At 38.6% G+C, this 21,515-nt stretch overlaps 1 protein-coding gene and 1 long non-coding RNA gene across 4 annotated transcripts in view; one reads left to right on the top strand and one right to left on the bottom strand.

Moving 5' to 3' along the window:
• The window catches only part of CPM (carboxypeptidase M), a 127,698-nt gene that overhangs the window by 83,048 nt on the left and 23,135 nt on the right, over window positions 1-21,515 (top strand). The window contains exon 9 of one of the 2 annotated variants that reach the window (XM_029205688.1): window positions 2,257-2,903. The exons of the other annotated variant lie outside the window; for it this stretch is intronic. Within the exon in view, the coding sequence (XP_029061521.1) occupies window positions 2,257-2,499 (243 nt within the window). The 3' untranslated portion in view covers window positions 2,500-2,903. Of the gene's footprint in view, window positions 1-2,256; window positions 2,904-21,515 lie in introns of those variants that run through there. 2 annotated transcript variants of the gene reach the window in all.
• LOC114885625 lies at window positions 13-9,876 on the bottom strand. 2 transcript variants are annotated; one of them, XR_003791147.1, is made up of 5 exons: window positions 8,115-9,876; window positions 5,434-5,524; window positions 2,553-3,575; window positions 1,944-2,135; window positions 55-240 (listed from the first exon to the last, which is right to left on the bottom strand). It is a non-coding gene; the product is annotated as an uncharacterized LOC114885625 (long non-coding RNA). The 2 variants fall into 2 exon arrangements; XR_003791146.1 differs by having other exon boundaries at window positions 13-2,135.

The raw sequence follows: 21,515 nt of genomic DNA, 5'->3' as shown, positions 1-21,515 counted from the left end.
AAGTATACAATGCTAACTATTGTTATTAAAATATTATAGAACTCACAATACTTACCTAGAAAGGATCTAAAATAAGTCTGGAAAGTCCAAAAGTAGATACATCAGGACAGAATAAAAGGCCAACTTGCATTTAGCGGGGAGTCGGTGAGGTGGCAATAATAGGAAGAAACTCAGAAAATCATGTTTTTTCCCCAACTGGCAATTTTTCAAATAGAAGCCAAATCCCATTTCGGGTGGTACCTTTTATGATAAAAAATGGAACAAACCTTATTAATAAGAATAAATAAACAATCTGGGGTGGTGGGATGAACTGGGAGATTGGGATTAACATATATACACTACTATGTATAACATAGATAACTAATAAGAACCTACTGTATAGCACAGGGAACTCTACTCAATGCTCTGTGGTGTCCTAAATGGGAAGGAAATCCAAAAAGGAGGGGATATATACATACATAGAGCTGATTCATTTTGCTGTACAGCAGAAACTAACACAACATTGTAAAGCAACTATATTCCAATAAAAATTTAAAAACACAAACAAAAATACAATGTGGCCACAGTTCTTCCAAGCTTCATGGAATACCAGTTTAACATCTGTTCCGTGAACCATAACTTCTACTATTAAAAATTGATTGCGACGCAAGTTCCTTAGAATTCACTACAAATAAAATTTGATCCACAAAGTTTACCACTATATTAAGTGATACATATTTTGCAGCCCGCTCATAAGCAAACGATGTTGAGTTTTCCAATCAATGCAAGTAAAATTCCAGATTTTAATTTTATTTAGATGCATGTTTTCTAAGGCTTTTCTTCCTCTAAGGACTAGTTTGAGGCTGAGTGAGTTTATGTGAATGAACTAAATGAATAAGTATCTGATTTATTTGGTCAGATTATGACTCTTCCTCTTTGATGTGACTTTAAGAATGTCAAGATTCATCTAGTTTGCTTAGTGGGTCTAACGCCAGCCATAGTAGTCATTCCGTATAGAGCTACTCCTGAGAGAAGGTAGTCATCTATTCTGTAATAAAAACTGGCTTTGTAGTTGTTTCATCTTTAGGACATAATAAAGGGCATGGTTTTCAGTTCATAAAACTCTAGGATTAAAAACCCCTGCTCCATAGGTTATCACCAAAGTACTCAGCACTTTGAGTGAGGGGCTCATGCTTTTCTTGAGTATCTTTCCTCCTACCGAGGACATGAATAGAACTGGAAAGACCTCAACTCACTATGAATCTTTGCCCTAAAAGACCCTTTATTTTCCTGTTATTTACTGTGACATTTTCATTCTGTGAAAAAAAAGGGTTTTCCTTATAGTGAATCTATCAACAAACTGTTTTTATGCAATCCCATAAATAAGCCACATCTTGGATATATGTATACCAGATTCACTTTGCTATGCACCTGAAACTAACAATTTGTAAATTAACTATACTCCAATAAAAAATTTTAAAAATAAGCCACATATTTATAAAGTTATGAATTGTTCATTTCCAATTAGACTAACTCAGCACAAGTTGGCTTTAGTTACTAGCTCTAGGACAAAAACAGAAGGTAAGAAAGACTCTGGAAGCTGAAATGAATGGCTAAAATACATGCCAATTAGTGATTACGTAAATGTTATTCTTTTCCCTCTCTACCATATATAATAAAAGCATTTCTCAGTAGCAATAGTCTTTAGTTAGTTTAGTATTTGTCATTATTTTCCTGATCATTTCCTCCACCAAAAAGATAAATCTAGCTGAAGATTCAGACTCATGGACAAAACCAGGTAAAATCAAAGCTTTTTAAAGAAGCAATAACTTATATATACACTTAGATCAGCTGCAAGGAAAATGGAATAAATTGAGAAAAAAATTCCACTTATAAATAATCTTGACACAGAATCAGGATATTAAGTACAGACTTGAGACAAAGAGAAACAGTCAACTCTTTACCTTTGCGCTCCATGAAAACGATGGGGACAGAAATCAGTCTATTGCTTCTGACTTACATCTTCAGATAAAGGAACTGTCTTCATTTCACTTTGTAATTCTCAGCAACAGCATTAACAACTGCGGTCCGTATCAGTAGGCACTTGGTAACTCATTCACCGAGCAGGACTGAAGCTGTTTCTAGCCTGGGGAGACCTGGCAGGTTGTTACATGTGTTTCATAAAGGCTGCATTTTAGTGGTGGATATCAGTGTTTTTCACTGTTGGCACCACAAAACATCTGAAATCACTCAGATAACTTTCTTGTTTCCTCTCAGGTTACAGTCCCTGGACACAATTCACATCTCACAGAGGTGACTATTCCCCCAAAATCCCAGAACTTCAGTGCTCTTAAAAAGGATATTTTACTTCCATTCACAGGGCAATTGGATCATATCCCAGAATCAGATCCTTTATGTCCTATAATTCCTCTTTACAGAGATTTGCAAGGCCACTCAGCTGCAACAAAGCCCAGTCTGTTCTTATTTTTAGTGACTCTTTTTCACATATTGTTCAAATAAAGCAGAATGTGAAACTCAACCCCCATCACCACCTGGAATCAGGGCTTACTCACGCCAGGTTACTGCAACTCTAACTCCCTCTGTGGGACCTTGACTGGATAAACTCCACGGTCCTTCCCTAAGAAGAGAAATGTTTGTTTCCAAATCCTGCAACAAGAAAAGTATGGTGATAATGAAAGGAATGATTTAGTCTTAATGATGGAAGACACCTACCCATCAAGTACTGCTCACTTACACTTAATCTTGAAGTAGTCTTAGAAATTTGTAAGAAGTTAAACTTGAGAAGCATGAAAGAAGTTCCTGCAAGAAAAAAAGGAGGTAATTTTGTACACAGAGAGCCATTTGAATATAAGCAATGAAGATGAACATTTATTGATCACCTACTATATACAAGACCTTGCCATGTGTACTATATGTGAAGAGATAGTGCCATATATAATTCTCAGTGCAGGGAAAAATGATGATAGGACTGGGAATATTAAGTTTTGCCAATGTTCTAAGGAAATATGAGAGAAAACAGGCATCCACGTCTCAGTGGCCCAAGAAAATATGGGCCTGATGGGATGACAAATTTGTCTACTGAGCCCCAAAATAATAGGTCAATTAAGGTAAGGGTCCCTGCCTTTCTGCAACCAGATGCCACAGTCTTCTCTTATGCTGATGACCTCCAAATGCCTGAGCTTCAGACTCAGGTCTGACTGCCCACTGGACACATCTACCTGGATGTGACCCATAGATACCTCAAACTCATCATGTTGAAAAACTGAACATACTTCTCTCCCCAGAGCTGCTCTTCCTCCTGCATTCTATCTCAGTTACTGATAGCACCAAACTAGAAACCTGGGAGTCACCCTTGATACCTCCTCCTCCTCCTCCATCCCATCTATCCAGTCAGTCACTAAAGATTGATGTTATTTGTATGTGTTGATTGATTCTACCCTCTCTTCATGGCTACTAACACCACCAGGTTTAGGCCATCATAGCTCACCTGTACCACGGCAACAGCTCTACTGGTCTCTTGCTTCCAGCTTTCTCCTCTTCAAATCCAACCTCCACACAGCACTGGGGAAAGGGGTCTATTTAAAACAAAAATCAGCAATCAACTGCTTGTAGTTCCTACACACATAGCACGCTGTGTGTCCCCTGTGTCTGCAATGACATTCTGACCTGCTACATTTTCTTTCCCACTCCTCCTTTAAAACCCAGTTCAGGTTGTTTAATGGGTACAGAGTTTCTGTTTGTCATGATGAGAAAGTTCTGGAAATAGATAGTGATGATGGTTGTACAACATTTAATGCCACTGAATTGTATACTCAAAACTGGTTAAAATTGTAAATTTTATGTTATGTATATTATACCACAATAAAAAAAGAGGATAATGACTATTAAATATTAAAATAATGCTTCATTAGGTGCTTCATAATAATGTACTCTAGAAAGTGAAGGCTCCAAGGCATACATGCTGTGTAAATTACTTATCTTACTTAGGTGAAACTCCAACAGAAACAAAGACTAGTCTGTTAAAGAGTAAACAAGTAAAATATAAAGATCAATGATGATTCCCTTAAAAAAACAACAACAACAGTTCAGGTATCAACTCCTCTGGGAAACCTTTGCTGACCACTGTCCCATTCCACTCAGTTTCACCCCCTCCCAGCCTCTTTGCTCCACAAATTAAACAGGTTACCTCTGTTGTGGGATTTATAACACTGCATTATGCTCTTCTATTTCCATGAGTGATTTTCTCTGGCAGAGTGTGAGGTCTCTGAGACCAGGGTCAATTTAATTTGTTTGAAAAACTTATTCTAAACCCTATCACATGGTGAGACCTGAATGAATGAACCAAGTGCTCCAGCAAACTGCTGCTCTTAAAACATTATATGCAAGAATTAGGGGAGGTGGGGGTATCAAACAGCAGACCAGCAACTCTGGGGAGCAGGTTTCTGAGTGCTGTGTATCGCTCATGAAAGTGAGTTGCCTTAGCTCTTATTTTAAATTGAAAGTCCTATAGGGTCTGGAAACAGAAACTGTACTGGGCTTGGTACCTGCTTGAGACCCACAAATGAAAGGGAGATACATGGGCATTTAGGAGCTATTCCTATGCCAGTTTATTCTACATGCACAAAATCATACATGTTAATATCAGCAATATTTGAAGACCTCTTTTAAATCTGGTAATAACCTAAATATCTTGATCATTTTTATTTAAATAAGTGGTAATTTATTATATACTTCAAAGTATATATTAATATAATATTGCAGAAAATGATTTTGGTAATATTACAGATAAAAGTATACAAAACTCAACTTGATTTACTATCAAGTCCTAAACAATTTTCAGTCAGGCATTCTGAGTTCTAACTTTTCCTTTTCTAAGATAGCAATTCTGAAGGGACATGAACCAAAATCTGATTTGGTTCATGAGCCTTAATGTAAATATCTGAAGGAAATAATGCTTTTAAAATCAGAAATTTTATCAGAATCAGACGCAAAACCATTTAGAGACAAGCAAAACAATTTAGAAAATTTCCAAACCAAATATAAACCAAACCTGAATTTAGTTCAGAGCAGGTTTGGGGTGTATTTTGCAGCAACAGCTCTGTGCTTGAAAGTGAAGTTTGCTGCAAGGATTTAGTATGGTAGAATCCCAGCTATACCCTCCACTCATCAAGTGACGTGTTCAAGAGAAAAAACGACCATGGAATTCTGACTACAGTGAGACCAGATCCCCAACACCTTTCCTACTGTTCTCCACCCTCTTAGGCTGTTGATTATGCTCCCCGGGTTCTAAGTTCAGGTGTAATTCCTTTTATAGAGAAACCAACATAGTAAAAGATTTTCAAGATAGGCGAAAAGAAGATAGCATGTATAATAGAATGATAATTAGGAGGCAGGAGCCCTGTGATCCAACCCACCACAGTTCAGTTTCCTTACCTGTAAAATGAAGGTCTCTGCTTGACTGTGATTCTATGATTATCAGTAGCAGCGGTGTAAGATGCCACACTCTGGTGCCAGTTTTGGGTACCTGCCCAGGTGGAGGAAGGATAATTAACACTCAAGAGGCATAAATATTTTGAAGGCAGTATAACTTATTAGAGACCAATAAAGAGAATTGGTCTGAAAGCTGAAACAGTGGCTAGCTAGAATGACCATTTAATAATATTTAAGGAAATGTTCATGAAATAACACAGCTTTTACCCACGTACCTCCTCAAATTATAATAAATGTTAACATGAATGAATTTAAATGGTGGGGAGTATTTTAGAGAAATGTTAAGTCTCTGCAGGTACTATCAGTGTTGACTTTGGTGCTTAATTTATCACAGACTTGAGCTGTTGGATGTATCAGAAATGTTAAAAAGCCTCTTCTCAAATATTTCTGAAAGTCTAAGAAATCAACATTTTTGTTCTAGAAGCAAATTTGCATTTGTAATATTTCTTAAAATGGTATGAGAGGTTAGCTCTACCTTTAGAAAGTAAAAATATCTGTCACTGGATTAAAAATATCTTTTCCTAGGGAATCTAGAAAAATGAGCATAGCATATTGTCTCACTGTGACAGAGGAAGTTGCTTATTGAGAAATTTGGTTCTTATTCTACACGGTGACAATACAGTTGATGCCTATGTCATGACAGATTTAGATTGGTGGGAAGGGGAGAAAATTATGATGATTAAAGTGAAAAAAAGTTCACAGCACCTAACGTAGAAATTTGGGGAAACACTCTAACTTCATTACAGACTTTACATTGTATCACTGATAAGCAGATATTGTACTGTATTGCTCACAAACCATTTTCTCATACTTCAGCATATGAACTACTCCATAGCCTTTTATAAATATTGCATAAGCTGATTTTATAAGTTTTCTCAGTGACTTTCTTTTGTACTATAATTAAAAACTTAAAATGCACAAATTGTCTAAGACTAAAAAGTGTTATGGGGCAGGGGCCAAGACTACCTCTGAATTCAGTAAAATCAGAATATTTCTGATTCTCAATAAAGAATATTCCTGTAAACAACAAATGCTGTTTCTTTCCATTACATTACTTTGAAAACAAATACTTACACCAGTGTACAAAGTCCACATACCAGAGAGAACTGATTGCCATCAAATAAAGACCAAATCTAATGACCTATTATGAGGCAATAATATTGCAATAATTCTTCAAAGCCCAGAGAGTCCTTCCAGAACAGTTTATATGATATATACCTATCCAAATTACTTTGTGCCATGGGGGAGATAATGGATGAAAAGTGTGCCTACTGGCACAAAAAACAAACACACAAAAAACACATACCACAAACACACACACACACAAAATCTTTGGAAAATTCCCAGCGCACACTACTGTAAAGGGTCTGAGAAATCAAGCAGGAAAGAAATGGATTCCCCAAACAGACTCAACCATGGAACCATTTTCTTAAATAATTTAGCCTAGTACCATCTCTTTGAACTTATATATCTAGAAATTTTGGGAAATGCTGGTATATAGGGAGGGGTCTTTTGTCTTGAATAATATTTTATTGATTTCAAAGTGCTTTTGAAACACAGAATAATAAAAAATTTGCCTCTTCTAGGAGTTGGATAACTAACAGCCCTAGCCCTCATCCCTTCATCGATGCAACCTCTTAACATCGAATTTCTAGTCATAGGACAGAGAGGTTGGGCTTAAGTGTATGTCTGCCCCCTGAAACATGCTAAACAAATAATAGTTTAAATAAGCCAAGACTGAGTAGGAACTAATTTACAGGTACCAATTTCTAAAAAGTGACAAATGTCTCAATTTTGAAGATGAATTGGGGCCAGTTTTTCTATTTTCAAAAGAAAATTCATTATATAGGACTGCCTTTAGCAGGAGTTTCCTGGTATATCTTAGCTAGACTTTGATACTTTTTTTTTTTTTTTAATTTTTTGGCCGTACCGCGCGGCATATGGGATCTTAGTTCCCCAGCCAGGGATCGAATTCACACCCCCTGCAGTGGAAGCGCGGAGTCTTAACCACTGGACCGCCAGGGAAGTCCCTAGACGTTGATCCTTAAATTTGCAGCTCCTTATAGCGTTTATTACTCCCTACGCCACCGTCCAAAGCAAAGTACAAATGAACTAAATTTTAAACTATTAGACATAGAGGGGAAAAAAGTAAAAGAAGATAAACTGTAAAAAGGATTAGTCAGCTTTTTGGTTGGTAGTATGTTTTCGTTTTTTCCTACTTCATTTTTGAAATTTTCTACTAACTACTTTTAGAATGAAAGAAAAGCAACTGATTTAAAAAATGAAACCTCAGGGCTTCCCTGGTGGCGCAGTGGTTGAGAGTCCGCCTGCACCAGCGTACACAATTGCTACACCTTCTTACATATTCATTGAAATTTCCAGATCTTGAAATAATAGTTTATAAACTTAGCTCACTTAAACTTTTCCCTAATTGATCAAGAACATGTTCTTCAACACTAACATATAGCATTTTTACACAGTGTTTGTCTCATGAAGCCCTGAAGGGTGAATAGTGAAGGATTTCAGGACCAAAATGTGTAACAACTCCCATTCTTTCTTTGCTTTCTAGCCCAGCAATCTGTCTTCCAGGAGTATTCTGTACTTACTGTTAGGAATCTACCTACCAGTAGTTAGGAGCTGACGGTTGCCTTCCGAGAACTCCCAGTGCGGTGCTTCCACCTGGTGGTTAAAGTGCTTAACTACAGAGACCTGGTCTCACATGCCTCTTAAAAAAGAAAAATGAACGATTGTGAGAAAAGGTGAAAAAAAGTATTTTTTTAAAATACAGAGGGCTGTTCTGTTTTTAAGAAAAGCTTTCCCAATTCTATTACAAGTCTGATACCATATCAACTTTTAAAGACCACTCTTTCCTTAAAATGTTTCTCTTTTGCCATTTAAGTAATTTATTGCATGGACAACATTTTTTCAGGATGATTCTTACAACTGTCTTGTCCTCTTGTAAATTAGAGAAAACTGCACAGCTGATTTCCTTGCCAAGCAACATCCTTTACTGAATGCCTACTGTGCACACAATGCATTATATGAGGCACCTGGGGGAATAAGACAACACAAAAGGATGTTACAATCTGCTATTGAAAGATACAAAGCAGCAAGGCAGTGAATTTAAGCGTGAACAGAGTACCAGGCAACGTGGGAAAAAAAAGGGCGGGGTGAATTCAAGTCTAGCTCAGTGGGTTTATGGTCATGAATGGATGCAAGAAGGATATTAAACGACTTCTGGTCCTTCCCACCCACCAGACTCCAGGCTCTATGCATTTATTGTCTCTAATTCTAAGGCCACTAAGCAGGTAAGTACCAGATCTGCTATTTTGAATTTAGCCTGCCCCAGTCCACTAGGATGAAAATTAAAAGTCTTGAGAGACTCAGGAGGCCTATGACCTTTGTTGCAGCAAGAAAGATGAGAGAAGAGAGTGGTGAAAAGAAAGCACCTGTTCCACAGACAGCTGTAAAAGTAAAATGATCAGGCAAACATCTGAGATAATGTCCAACAAGCAGTGAAATTATTGAAGGTTTTTTTAAAAATATTTAAATCAGGGAAGCAACATGAAGATATCTGTAAATTATCTATAAATGAACCAAAAAAAAAAAAAGGTGAAGTCAATTTAGGCAGATGTTACTGTGATCTTGGAAGAAGGCCTAATACAGGGTATTGCCTGGAAAGGTGTAGACCAAAATTAAGCACATAAAAATACTAAAACTTAACTGAGAAATAAATGAAATTCACCTAACATGACAGTAACAAAAAATGTTTTGAAAATGTTGCAATTTTGAATATGAAAGATATTTTGATAAGCTGACTTCAAGTTGTTGGGTGAACATATAAATAGTTGTATTCTGAAGGCAGATCTATAGGACTGAAAGGATGAGAGGGCAATGTTGGGAATTCCCTGGTAGTCCAGTGGTTAGGACTCAATGCTTTCACTGCCATGGGCCCGGGTTTCATCCCTGGTCAGGGAACTAAGATCCCGCAAGCCGCGGCAAAAAAAAAAGAGAGAGAGAGAGAGGCAATGTCTATCAATTTTTTAAAATAGGAATGTTTTAGAAGAGTGATAAGAATTCAAGTATGTTTTAGGATCACCACCCTCCTAAAAACAATCAATTATGGTTCTCTTATCCAAAATAATATTCTAACAATATTTTAATATATAATTTCAAATACATTACCTGCTAGTAAATTACTAAACACACGTGGAGTCTCCCAACTGCTTGTCACTTCACAATGCCCTTGTTCTATTTTCTGTTGCTTTTTGCTAGTTCCTGTTAACAGTTCATTTTACAATTTGTTATTATAATTAAACATTTCTGAGCACCTTCTAAATGTGCTGGTGCTTTCAGATAATTACCTTTTAAAAGCAGTATTTGTAAATGTCAAAAATTCCCTATCATATCTAACTGAAAGCTGGCTGCATGATAGACAATATGGCTACAAACTTTTAAACAACTGGTACTTTTAAAAGAAATAATTATTAAGAAATAATTTTTTATAAATACTAAATCAAAACCCAATTCAGAATCCACATAACCAGAAAATGCAACTACCAACTTTTCACAATACAATGAATGACTACTTGCAGTTATTGTCATCAGCCTACAGACCTAAACACTAATCAGTACCTTTAAAACATTTATTAAAATTAGAAATCTAAATTATGCCAACAACTAACCCTGGTTTAGCTTTGGGACCCACAATCTCCTGCTTTTAAAGCCAGCTTCAAGACTCAAGTCCCAGTGCTTCGATTCATTCAATAAACTCTTATTGAGCACCTGTATGTGTATCACAATCAAGAAGATGTTCCTGGCTTCATGGAATTTAGTTTCATAGATGACACAGAGAAGTTACAGGCAATTACGATAGGGTTTTTCATGCTGACAAGTGACAGGGTAGCTAACTCTAGTCCCATCCATGCACTAGCTACATCCCTTCCAGACTGTTCAGAACTATCACGTGTTGAGAAACCACTTAAGCCAGGCTGCCATATGGTAACACAAGTGAACAGGATAGGGAGACAACGGCATTTCGTGGCCCTACTAAATTGTAACATCATTCTCTCATGTTGGTCTTATTCGATGCCTTAGAGGCTCCCAACTGCCCATATATGTGTACTTCCAAAGTGGGCAGGCATGGCCCTTCCAAAAAAAAGCAGCATATTCAGACTACTGCCTTTGATTATCCAAATAGGTGATTTCAAATATAATTTTTATTTTAACAAAACTAATTATAATGGGGGAGAAATGTGGCCAAGATGGCAGAAAAGGGAAAACCCTGAGCACACCTCCTCCCATGGGCACACCAAAATTACAACAGGGAAACTATTGATGAGAAAAACTGGGAAGACTAGCAGAAAAGATCTTCAACCGAAGATATAAAGAAGGAACCACAATGAGCAGGGTAAGAGGGGTGGTGACGTAGTATAGTCAAAATCCATACCGCGGGTGTGTCACCCACCAAGGAGCGAGTGGTCAGCCCCACGTTGGGCTCCCCAGCCCGGGGAGTCCTGCACCAAGAGGATGAGCCCCTAGAATGTCTGACTTTAAAGGCCAGCAGGGCTTACTTTTGGGAGAGCCAGAGGACTGTGGGAAATAGAGACACCACTGATAAAGGTGCACACAAACTCTCACATCCTCCAGGACCCAGAGTATAAGCAGTAATTTGAAAGGAGCATCAGTCTCACCATCTGATCTTGGAGTCTCCTGGAGAGGTAGGAAGCAACTGCAGCTCACCCTGGGGACATAGACACTGGCAGCAACCATCTTTGGGAGTTTGCTCTACCACATGAACACTGCTGGCAAGTGCCATTTTGGAGTCCTTGCTCTAGCTTATTAGCCTTGGGATCCAGCCCCTCCCACCAGCCCGTGGTTATCAGTACTGGGATGCCTCAGCCCAAGCAACCAACCAGGTGGAGAGACAGCCCCACCCACCATGAGGCCTGCCACCTTAAGATCCCCTGAGCCCACAGTCAACCCAGGACCTGGCTCTGTCTACCAGAGGCCTCAGACCCTGACCCTGCCTACCAATGGGCTGGCACTAGCCACAGGACCAGGCTCACGCACCAGTGGGTAGACACCAGTCCCGGGATCCCATGGGCACCAGCCCTACCCACCACCAGGCCAAAACACCAACTCCAGGACCCCCAGGACACTGCAGCTAAAGACCCCAGGACCTGGATCTGCCAACCAGTGAGCTAGCACTAGCCCCAGGACACCCTGGGCCTTGGCCCTGCCCACCATGAGGTGGACACCAGCCCCAGGACCACTTCAGCCCTGCAGCCTACAGTATCAGGACCCAGCCCATCCACCAGTAGGCCTGCACCAGTCACAGGACCCTTTGGGCCCTGGTCCTGCCCAACAGCAGGCCAAAATCAGCTCTGGGACACCTTGGGACCCTCAGCCAGCTGGTCCAGGATCCAGCCCCACCTACCAGCAGGACACCAGCTCTAGGACCCTTAGGGCCCTGCAGCCAGAGACCTGGGAATGCAGTTCTGCCCACCAGTGAGCTAGCACTAGCTCCAGCACTGTCTACCCGCAGGCCAACACCAGCCCCAGAAACCCCCAGGCCCCAATCCCACCCACCAGCAGGCAGACACCAGCTCCAAAACCCTTTGGACCCATTAGCCAGCTGCCCCAGGCTCCAGCCCCATTCACCAGTGGGCCAACACCGGCTTTGGGACACCTCAGACCCAGCAGCCAGCTGTGTCAGGAACTGGCCCCACCTACCAGCAAGCCAACATTAGATCCAGGACACACTCCCCCACCTCCATCCATAACCACCCACTCTAGTACCTGGCTCCACTCACTAGTGGATTAGCTGGAGCCCAGGATCCCCCAGGGCCCCATAGCCAGCAACCTTGTAATCCAGCCCTACCCACCAGCAGATGGCAGCCTCTGCACAAGGCAGGGCTTGGAAACCAACCAGAACAGGGCCAGCCACACCCACCAGATGGCCCATAGTAATCAGCCCACCACAACAGAAGGGTTCAAGAAGCCCAAATAGGGGGCACCCTTAGAGCATACAGCCCTAGTCACCAGGTAATGATCAAAACAATGTTCAGAACTTTAGATAAAGTTCTATGGGTGAACAGAGCAAAAAGTTATACAGTTTTAACGAAGAGTTAGAAAATATAAAGAAGAGCCAAACAGAGATGAAGAATACAATAACTGAAATGAAAAATACACTAGAAAGAATCAACAGTAGATTAGATGGTACAGAGGAATGGATCCACAAGCTAAAAGAGTAGTGGGAAACACTGGAGCTGAACAGAAAAAGCAAACAGACAAGCAAACAAAAAGAAATTAGGACAATCCCAATGTTCATAGCAGCATTATTTACAATAGCCAAGATATGGAAGCAACCTAAGTGCCCATCAACAGACAAATGAATAAATAAGATGTGGTATATATACAATGGAATACTACTCAGCCATAAAAGAGAATGGAATTTTGCCATTTGAAACATGGATGGACTTGAAGGGTGTTATGTTTAGTGAAATAAGTCAGAGAAAGCCAAATAATGTATGATATCACTTATGTGTATAATCTGAAAAATAAAAAAAACTTGTGAATGTAACAAAAAGAAACAGACTTACAGATAGAAACAAGCTAGTGTTTACCAATGGGGAGAGGGGAGAAGGAAGAGGGGAGAGGCAAGACAGGGGTAGAAGACTAACAGGTACAAACTACTATGTATAAAATAAATAAGCTACAAGGATATATTGTGCAGCACAGGGAATATAGCTAATATTTTGTAACTATAAATGGGGTATAATCTTTGAAAATTGTGAATCACTGTTTTATACCTGAAATTTATATTGTACATCAACTATACTTCAATTAAAAAAAAAAAAAGAAAATGAGGAGTTTAAGAGACCTGAGGGACATCTAGTGTACCAACATTCACATTATAGGAGTCTCAGAAGGAGAGAAAGGGGCAGAGAATATATATGAGGACATAATAGCTAAAATCTTCCCTAACCTGGGAAAGAAAAGACATCCAGGTCCAGGAAGCCCAGAGAGTCCCATATAGGATCAACCCAGAGGACCACACCAAGACAAAAACTGAATGGCAGGACTTCCCTGGTGGTCCAGTAGGTAAGACTGCACACTCCCAGTGCAGGAGGCCCGGGTTCAATCCCTGTTCGGGGAACTAGATCCCACATGCATGCCACAATTGAAAGTCCACATGCTGCAACTAAGAAGTCCACATGGAACAACTAAAAAAGAAAATAATAATAAGATCCCACATGCCACAACTAAGAGTCAGTGCAGCCAAAATAAATGAATAAATGATAAATATTTTTAAAAATTAAAGATAAAGAGAGAATATTAAAGGCAGCAAAGGAAAAGCAACTACTTATGTACAAGGGAACTCCCATAAGGCTATAAGCTGACTTTTCAGTAGAAACTCTGCAGGTCAGAAGGGAGTGGCACAATATACTTAAAGTGATGAAAGGGAAAAACCTACAACAAAAAATACTCTACCAGGCAAGGCTTTCACTTGAGGGTGAGATCAAAAATTTTACAGACCAGCAAAAGCTAAAAGAGTTCAGCACCAGCAAACCAGCTTCACAAGAAATGTTAAAGGGACTTCCTAAGTGGAAAAAAGAAAAAAGAAATGCCACAACTAGAAAAATGGAAATTACAAAAGGAAAAATCTCATTGGTAAAGACAAATATACAGTAAAGGTGGTCAGTCAACTATGTACAAAGCTAGTAAGAAGGTTAAAAGACAAAAGTAGTAAAACTCTATAACCACAATAAGTAGTAAGGGGATACACACAAAAAAAAGATGTAAAATGTGATGTCAAAAACAGTTAACATGGGGGGGATGATTAGTAAAAATGCAGGATTGTTGAAATGCATTTGAACTTAAGAGATCGGCAACTTAAAATAATCATAGATAGGTAAGTAGATAGACAGACACACAGATAGATAGATACCTCAAGGTAACTAGAAACCAAAAACCTATAATATAAACACACAGAAAAAAGGAATTCAAACATAACATTAAAGAAAGTCTTCAAATCACAAGTGAAGAGATCAAAAGAAGGACCAAAAACAACTATTAAAAACAACCCCAAAGCAGTTAACAAAATGGCAATAAGTACATACCTGTCAAAAATCACATTAAATGTAGATGAACTAAATGCTCCAATCAAAACACATAAAATGGCTGAACAGCTACAAAAACAATACCAGTATATATGCTGCCTACAAAAGACTCACTTCAGATCTGAACATACAAACTGAAAAGGGATGGAAAAAAGTATTCCATGCAAATGGAAATTAAAAAAACAAAAATAAAAACGAGGTAGCAGTACTTACATCAGACAGAATAGATTTGAAAATAGACAGTCACACGAGACTAAGGACAATACATAATGATAAAGGGATAAACCTAAGAAAAAGATACATAACAGTTATAAATGCACCTAACATAGGCGCACCTAAACACATAAAGCAGGGACTTCCCTGGTGGCACAGTGGTTAAGAATCTGCCTGCCAATGCAGGTGACACAGGTTCACGCTCTTCTCCGGGAAGATCCCACATGCCGTGGAGCAACTAAGCCCATGCACCACAACTACTGAGACTGCACTCTAGAGCCCACGAGCCACAACTACTGAGCCTGCCTGTCAAAACTACTGAAGCGGGGCTTTCCTGGTGGTGCAGTGGTTGAGAGTCCGCCTGCTGATGCAGGGGACACAGGTTCATGCCCCGGTCCAGGAGGATCCCACATGCCGAGGAGTGGTTGGGCTCGTGAGCTATTGCCGTTGGGCCCGCGTGTCCAGGGCCTGTGCTCTGCAACGGGAGAGGCCACAGCAGTGAGAGGCCCGCGTACCTCAAAAAAAAAAAAAAAAAAAAAAAACTACAGAAGCGGGCTTCCCTGGTGGCGCAGTGGTTGAGGGTCCGCCTGCTGATGCAGGGGACACGGGTTCGTGCCCCAGTCCGGGAAGATCCCACATGCTGCAGAGCAGCTGGGCCCATGAGCCATGGCTGCTGGGCCTGCGTGTCCAGAGCCTGTGCTCCGTAACGGGAGAGGCCACAACAGCGAGAGGCCCGTGTGCCGCAAAAAAAAAAAAAAAAAAAAAAAAAATCAGAGCAGAAATAAATGAAATAGAATCAAAGAAAACAAGAGCAAAGATCAATAAAACTAAAAGCTGGTTCTTTGAGAAGATAAACAAAATTGATAAACCATTAGCCACACTCATCAAGAAAAAGAGGGAGAGGACTCAAATCAATAAAATTAGAAATGAAAAAGGAGAAGTTACAACACACAGGAGAAATACAAAGCATCCTAAGAGACTACTACAAGCAACTCTATGCCAATTAAATGGACAACCTGGAAGAAGTGGACAAATTCTTAGAAAGGTATGACCTTCCAAGACTGAACCAGGAAGAAACAGAAAATATGAACAGACCAATCACAAGTAATGAAAATGAAACTGTGACTAAAAATCTTCCAACAAACAAAAGTTCAGGACCGGATGGCTTCACAGGTGAATTCTATCAAACGTTTAGAGAAGAGCTAACACCCATCCTTCTCAACCTCTTCCAAAAAATCACAGAGGAAGGAACACTCCCAAACTCATTCTATGAGGCCACCATCACCCTGATACAAAAACCAGACAAAGATACTACAAAAAAAAGAAAATTACAGACCAATATCACAGATGAACATAGATGCAAAAATCCTCAACAAAATACTAGCAAACAGAATCCAACAACACATTAAAAGGATCATACACCATGATAAAGAGGGATTTATGCCAGGAATTCTTCAATATACGCAAATCAATCAATGTGATACACCATATTAACAAATTGAAGAAGAAAAACCATATGATCATCTCAATAGATGCAGAAAAAGCTTTTGACAAAATTCAACACCCATTTATAAAAACTCTCCAGAAAGTGGGCACAGAGGGGACCTACTCCAACATAATAAAGACCATATACGACAAACCCACAGCAAACATCATTCTCAATGGTGGAAAACTGAAATCATTTCCTCTAACATCAGGAAAAAGACAAGGATGCCCACTCTCACCACTATCATTCAACACAGTTTTGGAACTCCTAGCCATGGCAATCAGAGAAGAAAAAGAAATAAAAGGAATACAAATTGGAAAAGAAGAAGTAAAACTGTCACTGTTTGCAGATGACATGATACTATACATAGAGAATCCTAAAGATGCCACCAGAAAACTACTAGAGCTAATCAATGAATTTGGTAAAGTTGCAGGATACAAAATTAATGCACAGAAATCTCTTGCATTCCTATACACTAATGATGAAAGGTCTGAAATAGAAGTTAAGGAAACACTCCCATTTACCATTGCAACAAAAAGAATAAAATACCTAGGAATAAACCTACCTAGGGAGACAAAAGACCTGTATGCAGGAAACTGTAAGACACTGATGAAAGAAATTAAAAATGATACAAACAGATGGAGAGATACACCATGTTCTTGAATTGGAAGAATCAACATTGTGAAAATGACTATACTACCCAAAGCAATCTACAGATTCAATGCGATCCCTATCAAATTACCAATGACATTTTTTACAAAACTAGAACAAATCATCATAAAATTTGTATGGAGACACAAAAGATCCCGAATAGCCAAAGCAGTCTTGAGGGAAAAAAATGGGAGATGGAGGAATCAGACTCCTTGAGTTCAGACTATACTACAAAGCTACAGTAATCAAGACAACATGGTACTGACACATAATCAGAAATATAGATCAATGGAACAGGACAGAAAGCCCAGAGATAAACCCACGCACCTATGGTCAACTAATCTATGCCAAAGGAGGCAAGGATATACAATGGAGAAGACAGTCTCTTCAATAAGTGGTTCTGGGAAAACTGGACAGCTACATGTAAAAGAATGAAATTAGAACATTCCCTAACACGATAAACAAAAATAAACTCAAAATGGATTAGAGACCTAAATGTAAGACAAGACACTATAAAACTCTTAGAGGAAAACACAGGAAGAATACTCTTTGACATAAAACACAGCAAGATCTTTTTTGATCCACCTCCTAGAGTAATGGAAATAAAAACAAAAATAAACAAATGGAACCTAGTGAAACTTCAAAGCTTTTGCAAAGCAAAGGAAACTACAAACGAGATGAAAACACACCCTCAGAATGGGAGAAAATATTTGCAAATGAATCATCGGACAAAGGGTTAATCTCCAAAATATATAAACAGCGCATGCAGCTCAATATTAAAAAAACAATCCAATCCAAAAATGGGTAGAAGACCTAAACAGACATTTCTCCAAAGAAGACATACAGGTGGCCAAGAAGCACATGAAAAGCTGCTCAACATCACTAATTATTAGAGAAATGCAAATCAAAACTACAATGAGGTTTCACCTCACACCAGTTAACATGGGCATCATCAGAAAACCTACAAACAACAAATGCTGGAGAGGGTGTGGAGAAAAGGGAACCCTCTTGTACTGCTGGTGGGAATGTAAAGTGATACAGCCACTATGGAGAACAGTATAGAGGTTCCTTGAAAAACTAAAAATAGAATTACCATATGACCCAGCAATCCCACTACTGGGCATATACCCAGAGAAAACCATAATTCAATAAGACACATGTACCCCAATGTTCACTGCAGCACTACTTAAAATAGCCAGGTCATGGAAGCAACCTAAATGGACATCTACAGATGAACAGATAAAGGAGATGTGGTACATATATACGATGGAATATTACTCAGCCATAAAAAGGAACGAAATTGGGTCATTTGTAGAGACAGGGATGAATCTAGAGACTGTCATACAGAGCGAAGTCAGAAAAACAAATATCGTATATTAACACATGTATGTGGAACCTAGAAAAATGGTACAGATGAACCGGTTTGCAGGGTAGAAACTGAGACACAGATGTAGAGAACAAATGTATGGACACCAAGGGGGGAAAGCTGTGGGGAGGGGGGTGGGGCTGTGATGAAATGCAAGATTGGGATTGACATATATACACTAGTATGTATAAAATGGATAACTAATAAGAATCTGTTGTATAAAAAAATAAAATTCAAAAATTCAAAAAACAGAACTACGGGACATCGATGAAAGAAATTGAATATGACACAGACAGAAAGATACACTGTGTTCATGGACTGGAAGAATTAACATTATTCAAATGACCATACTATCCAAGGAAATCTACATACCAATCTAATCCTTAACAAAATATCAATGGTATTTTTCACAGGACTAGAACTAATTCTAAAATTTGTATGGAAACACACACACACACAAAACCCTGAACAGCCAAAACAATCTTGAGAAAAAAGAACAAAGCTGGAGGTCTCACGCTCCTTGGTTTAAACTATACTACAAAGCTAGTCATCAAAATAGTATGGTACTGCCACAAAAACAGACACATAGATCAATGGAATAGAATACAGAGTCCAGAAAGAAACCCACACACTTATGGCCAATTAATCTATGACAAAGGAGGCAAGAATGTACAATGGGAAAAAGACAGCCTCTTCAATAAGTGGTGTTGAGAAATCGAGACAACTATATGCAAAAGAAACTGGACGAGGCTCTCACACCATTCACTAAAATAAATTCAAAATAGATTAAGGACTTAAATGTAAGACCTGAAACCATAAAACTTCTAGAAGAAAACAGGTAGTTTGCTGTTTGACATTGATCTTAGTGATTTTTTTTTTGGATATGTGTCCTCAGGCAAGGGAAACAAAAAGCAAAAAATCAACAAACGGGACTACATCAAACTAAAAAGCTTTTGCACAGCTAAAGAAACTATCAACAAAATGAAAAGACAACCTATTGAATGGGAGAAGATACTTGCAAATGATATATTTGACACGGGGTTAAAACCCAAAATATACTGATATAAAGAAGTCATACAACTAAGCATCAAAAAAACAATCCTATTAAAAAATGGGCAGAAGACCTTAACAGACATTTCTCCAGAGAAGACATACAGATGGCCAACAGGTACATGAAAAGACGCTCAACATCCCTAATCATCAGGGAAATGCAAATCAAAATCACAATTGAGATACACCTCACACCTGTCAGAATGGCTATTATCAAGAAAACAAATAAGTGTTGGTGAGGAATCCTTGTACATTGTTGGTGGGCATGTAAATTGCTGCAGCCATTACAGAAAACAGTACGGAGTTCCCTCAAAAAACTAAAAACATAGCTACCATATGATCCAGCAATCCCACTCCAGGGCATACATCTAGAAAAAACCAAAGGCACTAATTCAAAAATTTACATGCAGCAAGACTTCGCTGGTGGTGCAGTGGTTAAGACTCCACACTTCCAACGCAGGGGTCACAGGTTCAATCCCCAGTCAGAGAACTAAAATCCCACATGCCTTGTGGTGCAGCCAAAAAAAAAAAAAAAAAAAAAAGGTACATGCACCCCAACGTTCACGGCGGCACTGTTTACAACAGCAAATATATGGAAGTAACCCAAGTGTCCATTAGCAAACAATGGGTAAAGAAGATGTAGTACACACAAACACACACACACGGAATATTAGCCATAAAAAAGAATAAAATCTTAACATTTGCAACAACATGTATGGACCTAGAGAGTATTATGCTAAGTGATAAGTCAGACAGAGAAAGACAAATACTTTTACTTACAAGTGGAATCTATAAAACGAACACAACAAAACAGAAAGTTATAGATACAGAGAACAAACAGGTGGTTGCCAGAGAGAAGGGAGGTGAAAGGAGGAAAGAAATAAGTGAGGGACATTAAGAGGTACAAACCTTCAGTTGCAAAGTATTTAAATGAGTCATGGTGTAAAATTTACACTGTGTGGATTATAGGCAATAACTATGTAATACCTTTGCATAGCAACATATCATAACGAGACTTACTGTGGTAATCATTCGAAAATGTATAGAAATACCAAACCACTCTTGTATAACATGAACTAACAAATCAATAGTACTGTAGGTCTTTCTACTTACAAAAAAACCAAATAAACAGAAAAAGAGATCAGATTTTTGTTTACCAGAGGTGGGGATTCGGGGGAGAGGGAAATGGATAGAGGCAATAAAACGGTACAAACTTCCAGTTATAAGTACTAAAGATATAATGTACAACATGATATATATAATTAACAGTGTGGTATGTTATATATGAAAGTTAAGAGAATAAACCCTGAGTTGTCATCACAAGAACAAAAAATTTTGTCTTTAGTGTTGTATCTATGAGATAATGTTCACTAAACTAATTGTAATAATTTCATGAATGTAAACAAGTCAAATCATTATGCTGTACACCTTAAACTTATACAATACTGTATGTCAATTACCTCAATACTGGAAGAAAAAACTCATTATTATGGGAAAATTGCCTATAAGATCCAATAATCACATTTTTTAAACAATTCTTACACATTTAATCTTTTATTTGCAAATCAATAAAACGTATGCTACACCTAAAAATTTAGACAATCAAGACTGCATTAGTAATGCATATATATATGGTGAATGAAACTCTATTTGCACCGATTTGAATGTCTTGTAAACAGCAGAATCATTGAATAATATACAGTTGTCCCTCAGTATCCATGGTGGATTGGTTCCAAGATGCACCCCCCCAACCCCGGGACACCAATATCTTCGATGCTCAAGTCCCTTATATAAAATGATATGGTATTTGCATATAACCTATGCACATCCTCCCATATACTTTAAATCTCTAGATTCAAACACCTGACACAATGTAAATACTATGTAGTTGCCAGTGCACAGCAAATTCAAGTGTTCTTTTTGAAACTTTCTGGAATCTTTTTCCTGAATATTTCCAAACCAGTGGTTGGTTAAATCCATGGATGCTGAATCCACAGGTATGGAGGGCTGACTATACAGTGTTTATAATCTCATTTTTATTTCTCTGTCCTCAGAGAGGATCAATTCTACTTAGTTCTAGTTGAAGTATTATAAATCCCAAATTAATAAAGCTTTACTTTATTTGAGGACCACT

Source organism: Monodon monoceros, unplaced genomic scaffold (assembly GCF_005190385.1).
Source record: "Monodon monoceros isolate NGI ecotype Baffin Bay Population unplaced genomic scaffold, NGI_Narwhal_1 Super_Scaffold_6, whole genome shotgun sequence".
Classification (NCBI taxonomy): Eukaryota; Metazoa; Chordata; class Mammalia; order Artiodactyla; family Monodontidae; genus Monodon; species Monodon monoceros.
Note: the sequence above shows the minus strand (reverse complement) of the source record. Positions and strands in the feature narration are given on the sequence as shown.